Below are 19840 nucleotides of genomic sequence, written 5' to 3' on the forward strand. Positions count from 1 at the left end.
CTTTTGCAGTCACCACTGTATCATCTTCCACCTCACCCAGATCTATTCCACCAGGGTCCTCTCTTCCATCCAGACCCACAGTGGCTTCAACTGACTGCTTGGAAATTGAGCACAAGCGACTACAAGAGTCAGGGATTCCATCAGCAGTAGTGGGTGCTATCTTAGCGGCAAGGTGCCTTTCAACTATCCTTTGTTATCAGGGTACGTGGAAGGCATTCCCAAGTCACCGACTGTGGCCAAAGTGCTATTATTTCTGCAAGAAGGGCTACAGATAGGTTTGCATCCTAATACACTGAAGAGGCAAGCCAGCCTTATCTTCTATTTTACAAGTAGCAGGTTCTGAGTCTCTTGGTTCCCATTCAGTACTAAAGACATTTCTCTGGGGAGCCACTAGTCCAACACCATTTTCCAACCTGGAATCTTCATGCTGTGCTTTTGGCCTTACAGAAACCTCCCTTTGAGCCATTGGGAGCAGTACCCTTAAGGATTCTTTCCTTCAAAGTATTTTTTCTAGTGACTATTACAATAGCACATAGAGTGTCTGAGCTACAGGCTCTGTCTGTCGAAAAGCACCTATGTATTTTTCACAAAGACAGAGTGGTGCTCCACACTAACCCAGCGTTTGTCCCCAAAGTAAACATGGTCTTCCACAGGCAACAGAAAATAATTCTATCTTCTTTCTGTCCTAACCCTTCTCACCCCAAAGAGAAAGTATGGTGTTCATTAGACTTCAGACGTGCACTGAAGATGTATATTAATAGAACCAAACCATTTAGGCGATCTGAATCTCTATTCATGTCATTCTATCCTGCCACTATGGGCAAAAAAGTAACAAGTTCAACTCTAGCTTGTTGGATCAGAGCTTGTATCTCTATAGCATATGAAGCCCTATACCTGCCATCACCACTGTGCCGTACAGTGCACTCTACCAGATCTGCTGCAACATCAGCGGTTTTCTCAACAAACACTCTGATAATAGATATTTTTAGGGCAGCGAAATGGTCCACTCCCAGTACACAACACTGTAAAATTGATTTATATGCCTCAGCAGAGGCAGCATTTGGACGCAGAGTTCTGCAACACATTTTATGACCACCTTAGGTCTGCAGTTTTAGTACAATAAGGCCCCACTTCTTGAGGCCCGCTTTTTGGAGTTCTGCTAATACAGTGCCAGCAGGGTGATCAGCTGGAGGGGGGGCTGGAGCTCCCCGCCCTCCAGCTGATTGTGCCAGAGGAGGGGAAGATCAGCTGTAGCGTGCTACAGCTGATATTCTCTTCTGGCGTGATCAGACTCCCCTGCTCGAGCTGATCGCGCCAGAGAAGGGAAAGTTCAGCTGTAGCATCTTCTCCTCGGGAGCGGTCAGACTTCTGCACACCAGCTGATTGCGCTGGTGGAGGGGAAGATCTGATCTTCTCCTCCTCTGGTACGATCAGCAGGTTAGGTTCCAGACCCCTGCGCTACAGCTGATCCGCTTTTCGGCAGTTTTTGCTTTCTGGCGGGGGTCTGGAACCTAACCTGCCGTATGAGTGGGGCCTTACTGTACATTCCGCTTGGAGACGTCTGTCATCCATGAGAGAAGAAACAGTTGTTCTTACTGTAAACTGTAGTTTTAATGGATAACGAGAGGTCTCCAGGCCCACCCTCAGAGTATGTCTGTGTTTCTGCAAATTTTGGTGGCTGGGACCAAGTCAGTGAGTACCATGGTTCTTTCCTGCTATAGCTTTGTTTGTTGATGGTCAGTTGACTTTGTTCCTAACACATTTTGTTGTATGGTTCAATGTTTTTATGCATGTAGTGTGTGTGGGTCTTCACTTTCTGTTGAGGCTGGTCTCTGTGGCTTTCCAAGAAATGAGCTGAGCTTCAACAAAAGGGGAGGGGAGACGTATTTGCTGAAGTGTTTCCTGTCTCTGAGCTGTAGGGGGAGCTGCACTACCCGCTTGGAGATCTCATCTTTGAAGTAATACCGTTTGCGGTAAGAACAACTGTTCCTTCTCCCACCACTTTGACCCTAGTCCAAATTTTTCTGCTACAAAGCTGTTATTAGCACAGAGACCAAATCATATGGGTATGACAATTGTGTATGTGCATGTTTTCCCCTCCATGACAAACAGCAACTTCAGGTGGGAATGGTTTATTTGGAAACCTGGCACAGGGACAGAGGCATAGATCTCCCCATCCAGTGCCCCTGATCCATATTCTCTCTCTCCCCTTCAAATAAAAGCAGCCATGGGGCTGATTTTTGAAAAAGAAAATTACCTTGGAAGTTCCAGTCACAGAATTCCAGTGTACCATCTTCAGGGCTGGGGAGCCTTTGGCCCTCTAGATGTTGCTGAACTACAACTCCCATTAGTCCCAGTAAATATGGTCAATGGTGAGGGATGATGGGAGTTGTAGTTAAGTAACATCTGGAGGGCCAAAGGTTCCCCACCCCTGAATGCACATGTTTAACTGGACCAGAATTTAGAGTTTATTTCAAAAGTAGGCTGAAAGAACTGCCTTGTCAACTAGGTAATGGCAAATGGACTCCTAGTATTTTTTTTAAGCCTGGTCAATCCATTCTGAGTGCCAGTTGCAGGGGCTGATGGTTGCACATCCTTCTTCCTCCTGCTCCCTGTAATATTCATTTTTTTTCCACCAAAAAGGCTCTTGGGAGCAGGCATAACCAATATGCTGAGGAAGGTGAGAGAAACCCAGCAGAACCTACACCTTGATGATGTGGCCTCCTGCAAAACTCCATCTGCTGGCTTCCTCAGGTGTCAACTGCTACCCCCTGCAAGGCCTGGGTGCCAGCTGAAGCCAGTTGGGGCTAACAAGGGAGAAGACAACTGCCAGAGGGTGGGGAAGAGAGCTCCCCTTCATAAGAGCCACCTCTAGCCAAGGCTGGTTGGCATATTTAATTAACACCTCCCTAAGGGAAGGTTCTATGCCAACATTGTTGAAGGAGGCTGTGATAAGACCTTTGTTTAAAAAAGCCTTCATTAGACCCTGCGGATCTTAACTTCCTCCCAGTCTCTAATCTCCCGTCTCTGGGCAAGGTGACTGAGAGGGTAACGGCTGCTCAGCTCCAAGTTTTCCTGGATGAATCGGACCCTTTTCAATCAGGCTTCATGCCTGGTCATGGGACAGAGACTGCCTTGGTCGCCCTGCTTGATGACCTATGCCGGGCATCAGACAGAGGGAATGCATCCCTGTTGTTGCTGCTGGACCTCTCGGCGGCCTTCGATACGATCGACCATGGTATCCTTCTGGGCCGTCTAGCTGGGATGGGATTGGGAGGCACTGTTTTACAGTGGTTCCAGTCCTACCTGACGGACAGGACCCAGAAAGTGGTGCTGGGAGACTACTGCTTGACCCCCTGGCCGTTGGCCTGTGGGGTACCGCAAGGTTCCATTTTGTCTCCCATGCTCTTTAACATTTATATGAAACTGCTGGGAGAGGTCATCAGGAGATTTGGAGTACAATGTCATCAATATGCTGATGACATTCAGGTCTATACCACCTGATTGCAGGGAGGGAGTGCTCATCCTAAACCAGTGCCTGGAGGCTGTGAAGGGCTGGATGTGGGCGAACAAACTGAAAATCCAGATAAGATGGTCAAGGGAAAAACTGCACCAGGGACGGGGTTGCAACCTGTTCTGGATGGGGTTGCACTCCCCTTGAAGGAGCAGGTCCACAGTTTGGGGGTCCTCCTGGATCCTGCCCTGCTGCTTGAATATCAGGTGGCTGCGGTAGCCAGGAGTGCTTTTGGCCAACTCAAACTGGTCTACCAGCTGTGTCCGTTCCTGGAGGCAGTTGACTTGGCCACAGTGATACATGCATTGGTGACATTGAGGCTTGATTACTGTAACACACTCTATGTAGGGCTGCCTTTGAAAACAGTTCAGAAATGCAGTTGGTTCAAAATGCAGCAGCCAGAATGTTAACTGGAGCACGGTGCAGGGAGCATATCACCCCTGTGCTTTATCAGCTCCACTGGCTCCCAATTTGTTTCCGGGCCCAATTCAAAGTGCTGATTCTGACCTTGAAAGCTCTAAACAGCCTTGGACCAATATACCTGAGGGACCACTTACGGCCATATGTACCTGCCTGGGATTTAAGATCATCTGCCTCTTGTCTCCTCTGCGTGCCTGGAATAAAAGTGGTTAGACTGACAGGCACATGTGAGAGAGCTTTTTCAGCTGTGGCCCCCAAGCTTTGGAATACCCTACCCGAAGAAGTCAGCTCTGCTCCCTCCCTGTTGGTTTTCCGGAGACTTCTGAAAACAATCTTGTTCCGGAGAGCTTTTGGGAGGGACTGAAAGTAGAGCCTGATACTGACTTTATGCCTTCTACGTTAAATTTTACCTTTGTAAGTCCCTTTAGTACCACTCCCTATATATATATGTATATGTGTATGTGTGTGTATATATATATTGTATTTTATATATTTTAATTCTATTTTATGTATTTTAATTTATTTTAATGTTTTTGTGATTTTGCTGTTTACAATTTTATTATGTACGTGTTTGATTGAATTATTGTAAGCCGCCCTGAGTGCCCTATTATAGGGTAGAAGGGCGGGATAGAAATATTTTAAAATAAATAAAAATAAATAAATATGCTACATCAAACTATACATTCTTTTCTCCCTGGAGAACAGCCCATCAAATGGGAAACAGTGCCACCTAGCATCAGCAGGCAGGAATCATATGTTTTTTGAGGAAGTAGCAACCCTCGTGACACCCCAGACCATTCCTGCCTCCGCCTCCTGCATCTGGGCAGATCGTTTTCTTCTTTCGCTCTTGTAGCTTTGTTTTTTCTAAACTTTCTAATCCATCTGTTTAATTTGAACCCAATATCCTCTTCTCCTGTGTTATCTTTCCTCGGAGTCATTTTTCTTTGTTATATGAGGTAAAAAAAACCCACCTTTCTTATCCTAAGCTTTTGGGGGCTTTGCTCTGAGCTCTGTTTTTGCTCTGAGTTCTCCATTTTCTTTTGTTACCCCCAAGTTGCCTACCTTACTCAGTGGAGTGGCAACACAACGCCTTCTTTTCCAATTGCTATGCTTGTTCTTCTGATCAGCAGTGCGGCAGATGCCATTTTGTTCTTGTAGCCATTTTTCGTGCCTTCTGCATTTTTCCTGCTTAAAGCGCTCCCCCCCCCTTTTCCAATACAGTAGGGCCCTGCTTTTCGGCACTTCGCTAATGCGGTGGTTTTCAATTATATCCATGTTCGCTATGTTTGGCTCTTGTTCTGCTTTTTCGGTGTTTTTGCGGCATGATGCCTGACACTCTTCTCAGACTCAGCTGCAGAGCTTGGAAAAGTTACTTTTTAAAACTACCGTTGGGCTGATGGGAATTACAGTTCAAAAAAGTAACGTTTCCAAGCTCTGACGACACGCTCAGCAGCTGAGTTTGAGAAGGGCGTCAGGCATCATTTTATTGTTGGTGATTCAGTCTGATTCAGCATTTGTGCACTCTGCGTCTCTCTGTATTCTGGCAATTTCCCAAACTTTCAAAAGTTAAGGTTATTATATTATATTGGGGGGAGGGCAAGCGAGCGAGCCGGCAGAGGGTGACCCAGAGGGCGCGGACTGGCCGGTGAGCGGGCGGGCAGCTCCCTGCCTGCAATCCGCAGTAGGGAGCCTGCCACCATAACGAGAACGAGCGAACGGGGGGGCAGTGGGAGGGGGCGATACTATGTTCCACTTTTTGGCACTTTTCATTTTTCAGTGGGGGTCTGGTCTGTAACCTGCCGTATGAGTGGGGTCCTACTGTAATTGTTTCTTTTCTATGTAGTTTGTTTGCCTCACTGTCTGTGAGGTCCTAATTTTCAACCTGATTTCCAACGTTTACTTTGATGTAAAAAAAAGAAGCAATTTTTTCCTCTCATCACAAGGTTCCAGCCTGTCCCTCCTATGTTCACAACTTTCAAACTTGTCCCTCCTGTGTTCTTTTTCTAAAAAAACCAAAAAACATTTCTTCTTTTTCAATTGTTCCTGATCTGCTGCAGCACAAGTTAACTTTGGGACCGAATTAGTGTCTACCCTAGCGTTGCCAGGTTCAGGGCCTGAGACTGATCTTGTATCTTTAGGAGAAGAGAAAGTCTGCCAAGTGCAGGTGTCCTTGGAACCCTGTAATGAGAAAAACCACAAGGTGGAATTCTCCCTTCCCCCTGCCCAACTTTTAAAGATCAGAAGACCTCTTGGAGGCCGGGCCTGGTAACCAAGAGGTCTTCTGTATCTTTAAAAGTTGTGCAGGTGGAAGGAAGAATTCCACCTTGTGCAAGAACACCTGCACTTGGCTGACTTTCTCTTCTCCTAAAGATACAGGATCAGTCTCAGGCCCTGAACCTGGCAACCGTCTACTCGATATCAACTTAGTGGCCATTTGAAATACGCTTCCTCCATGCCCCCCACCAGTGTGTGTGAGTTTAGCAGCCAGTATTGTAAGCTTCCTCCACGCCCCCCACCATGCGTGTGAGTTGAGCTGTGCTGTCATGGCAGCTGTATCTTTTGCTGCTGATGCCCAGGACCAGAATAGTGGCACAGTCATACCAGATGATGCCAATAACATAACCTTTCTGGATTCAGTGTCTTCCGCCTCTGTGGCACACACCTCTAAGGTGTCTGCTTCTATTTCCACACTACAGCACAAAAGGCACTTAAAAAGAGAAAACATGGCAAAGCTGCCTCTCGTACTTACACTACTGAGAGTGCACAGCATAAGGCACATGACAAACCTCATCAGGCACAACCGCAGTCCACTGTTACCAAGGCCACTAAAAGAGCTCTGTACATTGGCACACCAGAGCATCCAGCTGTGGAACTGTCTGCATGTGGCAGCCATTCAGTTGCTGACTGAGAGTGTGTTGAACATCTCCTGCCTCAGTCATCTTCCAGAGACCTTCACCCACCTCCACTTCCAACTGGTCCTCAAATTTTGCATTTGACTCCTGAGGCCTGCCCAATTCAAAGATGCTCCTTTGGGGGCCTTTTCAAATGAATTGTGGCAGTGGCCTCTTCAAGGTCCACTTCTGCCTTTTTTTATTGGAAGCACTAGAACAGCAGGTTCAATATTTCTAAGAGATCTGATTCCCCTTCTTCTTAGGCCTGAACAGCAGCAAGCCGTTTCCAGGAGCAACAGTAGAATAATGTGGCTCCTCTAGGAGGCCTCAGTGTGGTGAAGGCATATGGATTGCCTCATGGGCTTCAGTTCAAAAGCTCCAGTTGTCCCAAGAACTGAACAGCAACAGGCCATTTCCAGAGGCAAAATATAATATCCTGGTAGCTCCTCCAGAGGACCTCATTGTAGCAAGGGCATATAAATTGTCTCATGAGCCTCAGCTCAAAGCTCCAGTTCTCCCTAGGCCTGAACAGCAGCAGGACATTTACTGGTGGCTCCTCTTGTAGTGAAGGTATATGAATTGTAGCCTCACTGTAGTGAAGGTATATGAATTGCCTCATGCGCTTCAGCTCAAAGCTCCAGTCTGTTCCTCTGAACAGTTGTAGCCCTTCATAACTGTCCGGGTAAATTTTTGCAGCCCATCATCACTAAGTGTAGTGAAGGTATTTGAATTGCTTCATAAGCTTCAGTCCAAAGCTCCAGTTTGTCCTCTGAACAGTTGCAGCTCTTCATAACTGTGTAAATTGTTTGCAGCCCTTGTATAAATTTTTGGATTTATTCAGTGACTTCCTTACGGAGAAGGTTCTTACTGTCATCCCGGTGGGAAAACGTAAATAAGCAAGATAAGTAAATTAAGCTGAATACAGGTTTGTCAGTTTCATGAGGTTTATCTATTTCTAGGGCATCAATGCAAAGCTCCAGTTTGCTTATTTGAACAGTTGCAGCCCTTCATAACTGTCTGAGTAAATAATTGGATTCATCCAGGAACTTCCTGGGAACCTTGGAAGATAGGGGTTTCCTGGTTGTCCTCCTGGGTAAACATAACTTAGCAAGCTATTGTAAATTAAACTGATTGCTTGGTTAAGTCTTGCCCTTCACCAGCAGGTTTCTGGGCGACTTAAGACAATTTAAAATTCCATTTAGCCTTTGGGAAGGCTTACTTTGCTGTTTTTCAATTTGTATAACTAGGTTCAAGGTTACTCACAGTGGCATATATGTTCTGCGGTGCCGTTCGCCTTTAAGGTGGTGGTTGTTCAGTCAACTCCTGATCTTCATCTGCAGGTCCCTGGGCAACTTACAACTGTTTTAAATTCCATATTAAATTTATCAAAATAGTTTAGCCTTTGGTAAGGCTTACTTCACCGTTCGATCTGTGTAACTTGTCTCAAGGTTACACACATTGGCATATTGGTATGGATATTCGGCTTTCCTACTTGCAGTTCAGCTTTTCAGTGGTTAAAGGAGAAATAAATAAATAACTTTGATTTTATTTTTATTTTGAGAGATAGTCCTCTGGATTGGTTACTGCACAGGTTCTTAGTCAGAATATGTCCCTGGGTATTTACTTCCTGTGGCTGACTCTCCATCAGCCCCATATATCCAGGAGAGGCTTGGAAGAAGGACATGAGTGCAGCAGCGTGCCCCTGCAGTTTCGGGTGGCTAAGGTTTTTCGAAGCATTTTGTCCCATTTATGCAGTCAGAGCATGTTCATTGCATCTGGTGACCACTGCTGGTCTTGCCTTTGATATATTTGCCTTTTCTTCTTGGACCCAGCCAAGCTGCTGGCTCCCTCCCTGTGTAACTGCAGGGTAGTTGTAGGACAATAGTAAGGCTACCCAATCTGTTGGCTCCCTCCCTGTGTAACTGCAGGGTAGTTGTAGGACAACAGTAAGGCTACCCAATCTGTTGGCTATCTCTCTGTGTAACTACAGGGTAGCCTTCAGACAATGGTAAAGGTTATGAAGCAACTCCCTAGACTCATGGATCCCATGGAGGTGCAATGTTCTTCTTCTTTTTCTTCTGCCAGGAACTCCGTAAGGAATTATGATTGGTTTTCTGAGGGCAATAGTCTGAGATCTCTTCATTTCGGAATTCATCAAGTTTTTAAAATTGCAACTGGTTTCTTCTTCAAATACGTTTTTGAATTTATATGATGTAGTGCTTGTCAGACAGCATGACCAGTCGACCATGTTTGCTGGAAACATTAAGTTGGAGTCTACTGCACCATTACATTTCCTGTGCATCTAACCATGCTATTTTCCTCTTTGGCATCTTAGTCAGGCTTGAGTAGACACCCCAGGGGCCAATGAACCATCTAGACCTGGTCTGGCAATTCACTGGTGCTTCTGAGAACCCTGCTGTTTTTTATGGGATGCAATGGCCACCATCTTGGGGTGTGTGGTCCCATCTTAACATGCCTGACACACCTCTGCAACCTACTTACCATCTGGTTGCAGTGTTCTCCAAGTCAGTTAAGCTGCTCAGAGCAATCATTTCGCTGGGCCTCAAGCTATACAGCACAGACATTGGTCTGCTCTTTAATTGGCTCATCCTTCATGGGGGGTACTCTGCTGATGAATCTTCAATCAGTCCTCTAGTCCCCAGGGCCAAGCGTCCCTACGATTCTCACCGGCTTAGCAGGGAACTTAGCAGTGTTCCAGCTTAGCAGACAACAAGTGGGGCTGTAGAGATGCAGACTCTATTATGAGGTCTTCCACCAGTTGCTTGTAAGTGCAGTCCTCCATCTGTGGATCTGTTCGTCTTGATTCACAACACTCACCTTTCCCCACTTCTTCACTAGTTGTCTCAAGATGGAAGCAGAGGTACTTAACACTTTTCTGGCAGTCTACTACTCCTGGTGGGATGGACTGGCTTCCCATCTTGTACTGACCTAGCTGGTCACTGTGTTTAGTTCTCCTGAGTGTGTCCAACATGGATTCAAGGGAGTTGCCAGTGAGGCCAGGTCTTCTGTCCCAGGCAACCTTCTGGAGTCTGGTCTTTTCAGCAATGGCAGTCAGATCGTTGGGGGGTTTCTGGCATTGGGGGGTTTCTGGCCTCCGGGTCTACTTTATGCCTTTTGACCAGTGTCCCTCACTGCAACAGGCAGAGAGGGCAGAGCTGATCCTAGTAGTGCCAATCTGGCCTCGCCATCCGTGGTTTTCAGAACTCCTCCACCTCTCGATGGCTGCTCCATGGAGGCTGCCCCTGTAGCGGGACCTTCTCTCATAGGGTCCAGTCTTTCATCCAGAACCTGTGTTGCTGAAACTGATGGCGTGGCACTTGAGCAGCAGTTCCTGAGACGCTCTGGGCTCTCTTCAGACATAATCGATACCTTCCTTGCAGCACGGCGGCCTTCTACGAGAAGGATATACCAGTCATCCTGGAAAGCCTTCACACTGTGGTGTTCACTTAAGGACCTATGTCCTTCTAAGGGACAGATTCCTCACGTTCTGGAATTTTTGCAAGATGGCCTCCAACTGGGCCTTAAAGTGAATATATTATACAGACACCTCTCAGCCATTTCTTAGGTCTTGTCACTTCGTACCTTGGGAACAGTTGGGTATCATCCACTTGTGGAAGGTTTTCTTTGTAGGACAGCTGCCTCATGTCCACCGGATGTCCATCATTTCCCCATGTGGAATCTCCATAAAGTCCTGCAGGCACTCCAGCTCCCACCATTTGAGCCTTTGAATGCAGTATCTCTGCATATACTCTCGTTGAAGGTTCTTTTCTTGGTGGCAATCACCTCGGAACGGAAAATTTCTGAATTAAATGTCTTTTCTGTGGCCAAACATCTCTGTGTTTTCCACATTGACAGAGTAATTCTTCGTACAGACCCAGCTTTCATCCCTAAGGTGAACTTGGTGTATCATCACCAATAAGAACTAATTCTTCCTACCTTCTGCCCAGCTCCAATCCATCCACAAGAAAAGGTGTGGCACTCACTGGATGTCCAGTGAGCACTAAAGGTTTATGTTCAATGAACAAAAGGTTTTTGACAGACTGAATTGCTCTTTGTGTCATTCCCCCCAAAGTCTATGGGTAAATGTGTACCATCCGCCACCCTAGCTGGCGGGCTTAACGCTTGCATTAGTTTGGCTTATGAGTCTTTGCACCTTCCTGTTCCTTCACATGTTACGGCCCACTCTGCTAGGGCAGCGGCAGTTTCTGATGCTTGTGTCGTCAATGCTCCCTTGTTGGAGATTTGCAGGGCACCTACCTGGCCGTCCCCAAATACTTTTATCTCCACTACAAGATAGATAAATATGCATCAGCAGAAGCCGCCTTCAGCAGGCACATGCTACATCAAGTTACCATTCATACCTGAAGTATATCTGATGGCCTTTTATGTAATTTCCTATTCAGTCTCTGGCAGTTCCCACCCTTCGTCTTCAGATGCTTTGGTACATCCCATCTGATGGGCTGTTCTCCAGGGAGAAGGGGCCGTTGGCCTTACCTGAACATAATTTTTCCTGGAGAACAGACCATCAGGAGCCACCCGTTGGAGGAAGTAACTAATCACAGAATGGGCTGCCCAAAGTTGTGAGTAACATATTGTTTTTAATTTGTTTTTAAATTCATGTTGCTCATGTTAAGGTTATATAAGATGTTTGATAAATGTTTTATTCTCGATATTTTCTGAGGTTTTGCTTCATGGAGTAAATGACTATTTGTTCTGTTTTTTTAGTTGTTTTTTGGTTTGAAGAAGTAGTATTGCTTAATGTATAGGTTTTTTGCCTTGTTTTTGTCTCCAATTTTCTTTCTCCTTTAAGTGTGTATTAAGTTCTCACCATTGGAGTATCCTTTTGGCCATTCGTCAGTGAATGGTCTGGGGTCTCGCAAGGGTTGATATTTCCTAAAAAAACATACAATTCCTGCCTGCTGGTGCTGGGTGGCTCTGTTTCCCATCTGATGGTCTGTTCTCCTGGAGAAATTATGTTCAGGTAAGGCCAATGGCTCCTTCTAACAAAGTAAGGTGTTCATCATAATTCATCTTCATCATGGCAGCAGAGCAGCATAATAGAGGACAGCTAGTATACTTTCTTGAGGTCTGCAGTTTTTCAAACGTTTCCTTCTACCTCTCGCTCCTACCCTGCCCAAGACAGCATGTTTTTAATGTGAAATTTTCTTTTTTGCTTTCTCCACTAGATATGTATTGCCACTTTTATGGGAATAATCTTAGGAGCTGTTTTCGCTGGAGTTAAAAACGATGCCACTGGCATTCAGAATAGGTTAGTAAATGTTAAGCATATCCTTTAAAAAAAGAATGCAATGTAGCATCGTTTTGGGTTAATATTTATGATGTGCAGAAAAGTTTAGGTAAAGCATTATTTTACTAAGAGTAGTATTCAGTGCTAGTCCTACTTGCAGTAACAGATATGGCTGACTTAGGCTCATTAAGGTCATGGGTGTACTGTGAGTAGAACTTAGTTGAATACAACCTTAGATTTTTTATGCAGTGACCTCCAATATACTTGCCTAAGAGATGTCTTTCACCATGGGGCAAAGGAAGGAAATGACAACAATTTTCCCTGCAGGCAGAAATGCATATATTAGGCCAAACTGCATAAACAAATGCATATTTTAGGAGAAATTCACACAAAAATGCAGATAGTTTTTTGTGCAGTTTTTTAAAAAGAGAAATTCGCAAATTGATACAGAAATGGGGCAAACTGAAGTTAAGGTTTTTAAGTAATTGTGGTATGAGCACTTTTAGTCAATAATGTTATTTTATATTTTTCAAGTTATTTTTCATTTTGCATTTTGTATGCTTTTATAATTGTAAGCTGCTTTAAGAGACTGATGAAGTAAGTGATGAATAAATGCAAACAGTGATAAAAATGGGAAAATGACAAACTGAGAGAAACCAAAACTGACAGATTCAGCCATCCCTACTCCCGTCATGTGAAGTTAGGTGGGTGGGGGCTGGAGAGAAGGGACTTCTTTGTTTTGGTGCCCTGTCTCTGGACTGCCCTTTGCAGGGGCATGGCTAGAGCCAACATTGATGAGATTTGGGCACCAGATGAAAGCCTAATTATTTGCCTGGGCTCTTTATCATTCAGGTTAAACTGTCTGAAGGTTTTATTTTCTTTATTCCACTGAATTTTATGGGCTGTTTTTAACCACTCCCCCCTGCTGCTTTTTATTTCATCGTTATCTTGCTTTCATTTATTCAGTTGTCAGCTGCCCTAGAAATGTCAAGAAATATTTCAAATAAATGAACAGATGTTGGGGGTTACTCTATAAATGCAATTGAAAGGCATGTGTAGTGCTATCCACAACTCTGCAGCGCATGCTGAAGCTCTTGTGAATGTGTGAGCTGTGTGGGTACATTGCATCTCCAGTACACATAAGGAGCCTTAAAATCCTGCTGCTAGGCTGAAGTGATATTTTCACTCATACTCTAGCTGAGGGAACCTGCGGCCTTCAAGATGTTGTTGGACTACACTCTCATCATTCCTGACTTTTGGACATGATGGTTGGGATTCATGGGACTCATGGTCCATCAACAACTGAAAGGCCAAAGGTCCACCACTTCTGACTTACAGGATGAGAGAACTGCTGGATTTTAGGAATAATATACAGCAGCTTCTGCTGGAAGACCAAGCCCTGTTGTCCCCATCCTATCACTTCCTTCCCACCCAACACTCTTGATCAGAGCTTGGAAAAGTTACTTTTTTGAACTACAGCTCCCATCAGTCCAATCCAGTGGCCATGCTGGCTGGGGCTGATGGGAATTGTAGTTCAAAAAAGTAACTTTTCCAAGCTCTGCTCTTGATCTGCCTGGAGCATCATCTCACCTTTTGCTCAACATCTTCCATTATAATAGTGTTATGACATGTGTCCTTGGGACCTTGAGTGTGTGAACCTGCCACCCACATGTCCCATGAAACACACCTCCTTGAGAGGAGGGGGATCTTTTGCTAGGGATAAAACAAGTGCTTTGCCCTGAAATGTACCTAAATGATGCATGTATAACCCAAGAAATGCAGATCCAAACTGGACTAAAGCAAAGCTTTCTTTTATTGAGGGAAAAGAGAAGAATAGCATTACAAAATTACTGGGTGCGTGGCAGCATTAATCATTAATATCCTAACCTGTTCATGACTTTAAAGTAAAGAGATCAAAAGACCCTATTACTATAAGGAGTGACAGCTAGGAGAGATTACCTATCCTAGGCCCAGGAGTGGGCAGTGGCATACAGCTGAAGTGATGTGAAGGAGCTCTGGCCCCAAAGCAGGAAGAAATCTGTTTGCCTCAAGTCTTGTGCCGAGACACAGAATTCCTGCCTGTTTTGTCCCTGCAGTCCCATGTTGGATCTCAACCCTTGCTTTTTAAAGATACTTTTTCTCTTCCGACTCCCCTGAAAAAGGAGGGGTCTGGGTATGAGGTGATTTGGTGTGGGTGTGTGCGCTCATGCATGTTTCTTGCTGACCCTGAGAAACTCAGGCTACTTTCTAATACTTGCTTTGAATAATGGGATAGTTCTGCTAGGCTTGAGGGAAGTCTGCCAAGGAAGAAGATAACATTTATGTCAGTTTCTCTTGGTTATTTTTGTTGCTCACAGGATGGCCTTGTGCTGTCCCTTTCACAGTACCTCAGGAATGCATAGCAAGTAAGGCAACAGGGGGTGTGGAGTGGGAATTATAGTCTAGAATGCACCAGGGCCTTGCACCCCCTTGATTCCATTTGAACCAAAATGGGGTTAGCCGAGCACTTGTAACAATAGAGTTGAACAGAAAAATGTCCCAATGAATTGTGCTCTTTGTTTGCACTGGGCGGTTCACTTGCTTCTGCTAACTTTTATCTTCTTATAATGTGATTCCACCATACTCATGTTTCATTAGTGCTAAAGGTTTATCCTATGGTGTCTCTAATTCTGATATTCTTGGGTTTCCTTGTAGAGTTGGCGCTTTGTTCTTCCTGACGACCAATCAGGTCTTGAATAGTATTACGACTGTTGAACTTTTTATCACAGAAAAAAGGATATTTATGTAGGTAAATCTATGTGTGATGGGAAACCAAGCTACCAAGCTTAGTCTTCTGTTAGTGGGCTTATTCATTTACCTGTCCTTTGGTTGAGTAATTATCTGTCAGCTCTATTTGTTTATTATTTATTTATTAAATTTATATCCCACCCTTCCTCCAAGAAGGAGCCCAGGGCAGCGCTTCAGAGTCCATGCACACAACACTGTATTACTCATCAGCACCCAGTTGTGATAAAAGCTTCCTTGTCATTTGGCAAGAAGATTCAGATGACAAAGCTGTCCTGGCTGAGAGAGAGAGAGCTCAGTCTGAATTAGTTAGCTGAACAGTAGTCTGTCTGTAAGAATTCAGGGTTTAGGAAAAATGAATTCTCTTAGAGCAGGGGTGCAAAACCTCTTTCAGTGTAAGGGCCACATTCCCTTTTGGGCAGCTGTCCAAGGGCCACATGTCAGTGGTGGATGGAGCCAGAGGTAGAAGTGGTCAGAATACCAAATGTAGCTGTTTACCTTTGTACAGTAGGCTAGCGTCTACATCCACTCAGCACATTGCTCTCTAATTTCTATCCAGATAAGCAAGAAGCATTAACAGAGTTCAATGAGGACACATTCCAGCTAGGCAAAATCACTCTGTTGCCAGGCAGGGCTTATGAGGGGTGTGGCCTAGGAAGAGTGGATGTGTCCTGTTCCAGGGGCCAGATTAAGCAGCCCACATTTAGCCTTGGGCCTGAGGTTCTCCATCCCTGCTCTAAATCATCAGTTTGGGCTCCGAAGGAAGAGGTGAACAATAAATGTTGGGTCAGTATTCCATTTTAGTGCATGCTAGCTCACCAGCTGAATGCTAGCTACCTCATGGGCAATTATTTGCCAATAAAATCTATCTCATGCGGACCTGAAAGGTATTTCTTTAGGTCATTTTGTTACTGCTGCTTTTGGGCTCCAGACCCTGATGAGGGAACCTAACTCATGTATTTCCACTTGCCTTTACTGAGCTATGGACAGCTACATGAGAATCTTCCATCCAGGTATGGAAGTGGAAGCTTCTCCAGAGTGAAGAGCCCCCCCCAGCATCTGGAATTTCAGATATACAACTCTGTTTGGGAGAAGAAGGGTGTGTGCATCTGAATTCCCTCCCCTGTCCATTCCAACATGGGACCAATGCTGTTGCCTGTAGTTGAATTAGGGCTGTGCTGGGTGCATAAGGTCCCCAGTACCCACTGCTAGATTTGGGTTTTTATTCCCTTTCTTTGTTGAACGATCCTGGCACCAGATGGACACGATATTGTTTCTGTTGCTGCTGCTACAGTTGAAAGTGATTGTACTGTGCAAATCTTTTGCAAGCAGCTTTGATAGCCTCTCGTCTGGGCTTTAAAGCAGGATACAAGAATTCTAAATAAATAAAATAAGCTTCTGAGGAATCTGGTACTAGTTTGAAAACTACTGCCATTTATAAATCCATTCACTAGTTGTGTAAGTCTTGAATGTATGTGTTTATTTTGTATTGTAGACATGAATATATAAGTGGCTACTATAGAGTGTCTGCATATTTCTTCTCAAAGATAATAGCAGATATGGTGCCCATGAGGACTTTACCAGGCATCATCCTCACCTCTTTAAATTATTTCACAATAGGCAAGTATATCACCAAAGCCACGTATCCTTTTCCTGTAATATGGATATTAGATAGATAGATGTCACTAAGTTAATTGATTTATTCCGTCACTGCTGTTGTAAAGGGCAATTATGCTTCCTTTGCATGCATTCTAGATGTTTCTGAGTTGTCATTTCCCTCTGACCTCACTGCTTACACCTCCCCCGCTCCATGCATACTTACAGCCATACATATCTATATATCTGCAACTGGGGAATATCAAAAGCTTATGAGATAGTAAAATGTGTTAGTCTTTAAGATGCCACAGGAGTATTTGTTGTTTTTGCTGCAGCAGACTAATGCAGATACTCCTCTGGAAATATGGTGATTGTTTTTCTTCTCTTTTGCCCCTTTGCCCAGTCTCTCATTTGATGTGAAGTATATGATAGAATAGTTCTAAATTAGTAGGTCTCTTGGGATAGCCAACCTGGTGCCCTCTAGATGTTATGGATTGCAACTCACATAATGACTCATCCTAACCATTGGCCAGGCTGCCTGGGGATGCTGGGGATTGTATTCCAAAACATCCCTGTAGTAGATAATATAAACACACCCAGTGCTTGAATGGGGAGGGGGAGAGAGAGAGAGAGACTCCTCTCTCCTGTACTTCGGGAGCCCCCTTCATCTACAGTTTTTAGAAAGCTATTTGGGGTGTCCTTTGACTAAACTGGCCAGAGTCAGAGGTTGTGGATTTCATTAAGACCCCACCACCCCCAGATTCGAATGGTCAAAGCTAAAAGGGATAGCAAAAAGTGCCAAAAGGATCTCTCCTTCTAGGGGAATGGACATTCAAATGGTAAATGCAGTTGTTAAGCAAGTGCAAAGTAATGCACATTGGGTAAAAAATCCTAATGTCACATATACACTGATGGGTTCTGAGCTGGCAGTGACGGACTAGGAAAGGGATCTAGGGGTTGTGATGGGGAGCTTGATGAAAACATTGACCAAAAGCATGGCTGCTGTGAAAAAGGCAAATTCTTTGCTAACTTCAGCAACTGATTTGGCCTTTCAAATAACAAGAGCACAGAACACTGCATTCTGTGTTCCATTTACATGTAAGGACAAAAGGCATCATAGTCAATGGTACTCTTTACTTGGAAATAAAATCCAGCTATGATATTAAGGCTGAAAACCTGCATTATGTTTAAAATGTTGCACATCAAAAAGCCTCCTGTGGAAAGATGTTGAGTATGTATGCATATTCATATTTTCAATTTATTTCAGGTTTCAAGCCAACTGTAGCAGCCTTCTTTATCATGATGATTACTGTTATATTAGTTGCCTACACAGCCAGTTCTATGGCTCTGGCAGTAGCAACAGGACAAGATGTCACATCAGTTGCAAATCTCCTCATAAATATTTGCTTTGTTTTTATGATTGTGAGTTCTAGATGATTTTTTCCTCTATTTTTTATTTTAAAAATACATTGTTACATGTAACTATAATATATAAAAAAAGCCAGCTTGTAACATTACATCCACCGTCCCATTACATCAATGGGATAATGCACATGGGTGCAGGCTTGATTTTCAATGGCTGTGAGCACCAGTGATGCCCAATAGTGGTGCTCTGTCTGAGAGTCTTTACTTTTTCCCATAAGAAATGAATGATTGCTGTTCATTCCCATGAGGGGGGAAAGTAAAGCCCTACCCTTAAGATAGATATGACCCACCCTGACACTTTGCATACTTGTGGTATACATTCTGTCCCTCCACACACATGCTATCCCTCATGATTACATTTCATGTTCATTTAGTGTATTGCTTATATCTTGCTTGTCCTTCCTGAGGGAAGCCAAAAGCGGCTAACAGCAAACAGAAACAGAGGAAGGCAATGATAAACCACCACTGAATACCACTTACCATGAAAACCCTATTCATAGGGTCACCATAAGTCGGAATCGACTTGAAGGCAGTCCAGTCCTTCCTGAGGGAAGCCAAAAGCGGCTAACAGCAAACAGAAAGTAACTCAATTAACACAAAATATCAGAGTAATCAGTCAAGCAACCAGTAATGTTTAAATTACATGTCTATTACACTTTTCCTCTAAGGATCTCAAGGTGACATACAGGGCCGGAGCCAAAGGGCAGCCAGGTTGGGCCCTGGCCAAGGGCCCCTGTGGCCCAGAGTGGCCCCTGAAGAGCTCCTCCTTGCAGGGGGGGTAGCACTCCCCTTCTGCGATCCTCGGCAGGGTCAACTCCCAACCCTGCCACAGATTGTACAGACGGAGCTCCCAGCCCCCCCATAGAGTGTGCAGGCCCGTGGTGCCTGCCCTGTCCACCTACCTCTTCTTCCTTTTTGTGAATGCCTTGCGCGCTCTGCGTGCACCTGCCATCAACCAAGATGGCAGCAGAGGCTTCTCTGAAGGGCTAATGCCCCTACCGCCATCTTGATTGCTGGCAGGCATGTGCGTGCATGCAGCGTAGCATGCCATCAACAAAGATGGCAGTGGGAGTATCAGCTCCTTAGAGAAGCCTCTGCCGCCATCTTGGTTGATGGCAGCGGCCTGCTTGCCCAGCACGCAGGGAATTCACAGAAAGAGAGAAGAGGGAGGTGGAGTGGTCCCGCACGGTCTGGGGGGGCTGGGAGTGGGGGTCCCAGGGCAGGCTGGCACCCAGGGGCCCAGTCATGCCTGGTGCCGGCCCTGGTGGCATACATGGTTCCTCCCCCTATTTTTATCCTTACAAAAAGCCTGTGAGGTAGGCAAGGTTGAGAGACTATGGCTCAAGGTCATGACTGAGTGGGATTTATTTATTTTTGTATTTATTTATTAAATTTGTATCCTGCCCTTCTTCCCAAAGCAGCCCACGGTGGCAAACATCAAAATGTGTACCCTGGTCTTCCATGTCCTAACAGAGCACTGGAATCACTACACCACACATAATGCATCCGCACATACTACATAACTGACATTATCCTTGCTTTTAATAAGATGACCTTGTATTCTCTTTGGCATATTACTAATCTGCTATAGAGCAAGGGTTCCCAAATTGTGATCCGTGGACCACCAGTGGTCCGTGAGCTTCATTCACGTGGTTCACGGCAGGACTAGGAAGAGCAGTGGGCACAGCGGCTGCTCCATTGTTCTTAGTACCCAGCAGTCTACATGGAAGGTGAGAGGGGACAGGCCGGAAGTGATGGGGGAAGGAGGCATTTGGAAGGGGTGGAGGGGATTAGCAGCAAAGTTAATGGGAGGCTAGAATCAGGACATTTAATCTTGATCTTAAAAAATCATACAATATCTAGCACAGTGTACTATAATTGCTGCAACAGGCAGAAAAATGGTTAAGTGGTCAGCCAAGACCTGGAGCAATTTTCAAGTGG

General features: G+C 44.9%; 1 protein-coding gene across 7 annotated transcripts in view; it reads left to right on the top strand.

Annotated features, from left to right (window-relative positions):
- The window catches only part of LOC133363741 (broad substrate specificity ATP-binding cassette transporter ABCG2-like), a 71097-nt gene that overhangs the window by 43715 nt on the left and 7542 nt on the right, over positions 1-19840 (top strand). For 6 of the 7 annotated variants that reach the window (XM_061583062.1, XM_061583064.1, XM_061583063.1 and 3 more), the window contains 4 exons: positions 12033-12115; positions 14789-14878; positions 16374-16498; positions 17742-17896. In XM_061583062.1, coding sequence (XP_061439046.1) covers positions 12033-12115; positions 14789-14878; positions 16374-16498; positions 17742-17896 — 453 coding nt within the window. The remainder of the gene's footprint in view (positions 1-12032; positions 12116-14788; positions 14879-16373; positions 16499-17741; positions 17897-19840) is intronic. The other variant, XM_061583066.1, reaches the window with a different exon arrangement.

Source organism: Rhineura floridana, chromosome 9, assembly GCF_030035675.1.
Source record: "Rhineura floridana isolate rRhiFlo1 chromosome 9, rRhiFlo1.hap2, whole genome shotgun sequence".
Lineage (NCBI taxonomy): Eukaryota > Metazoa > Chordata > Lepidosauria > Squamata > Rhineuridae > Rhineura > Rhineura floridana.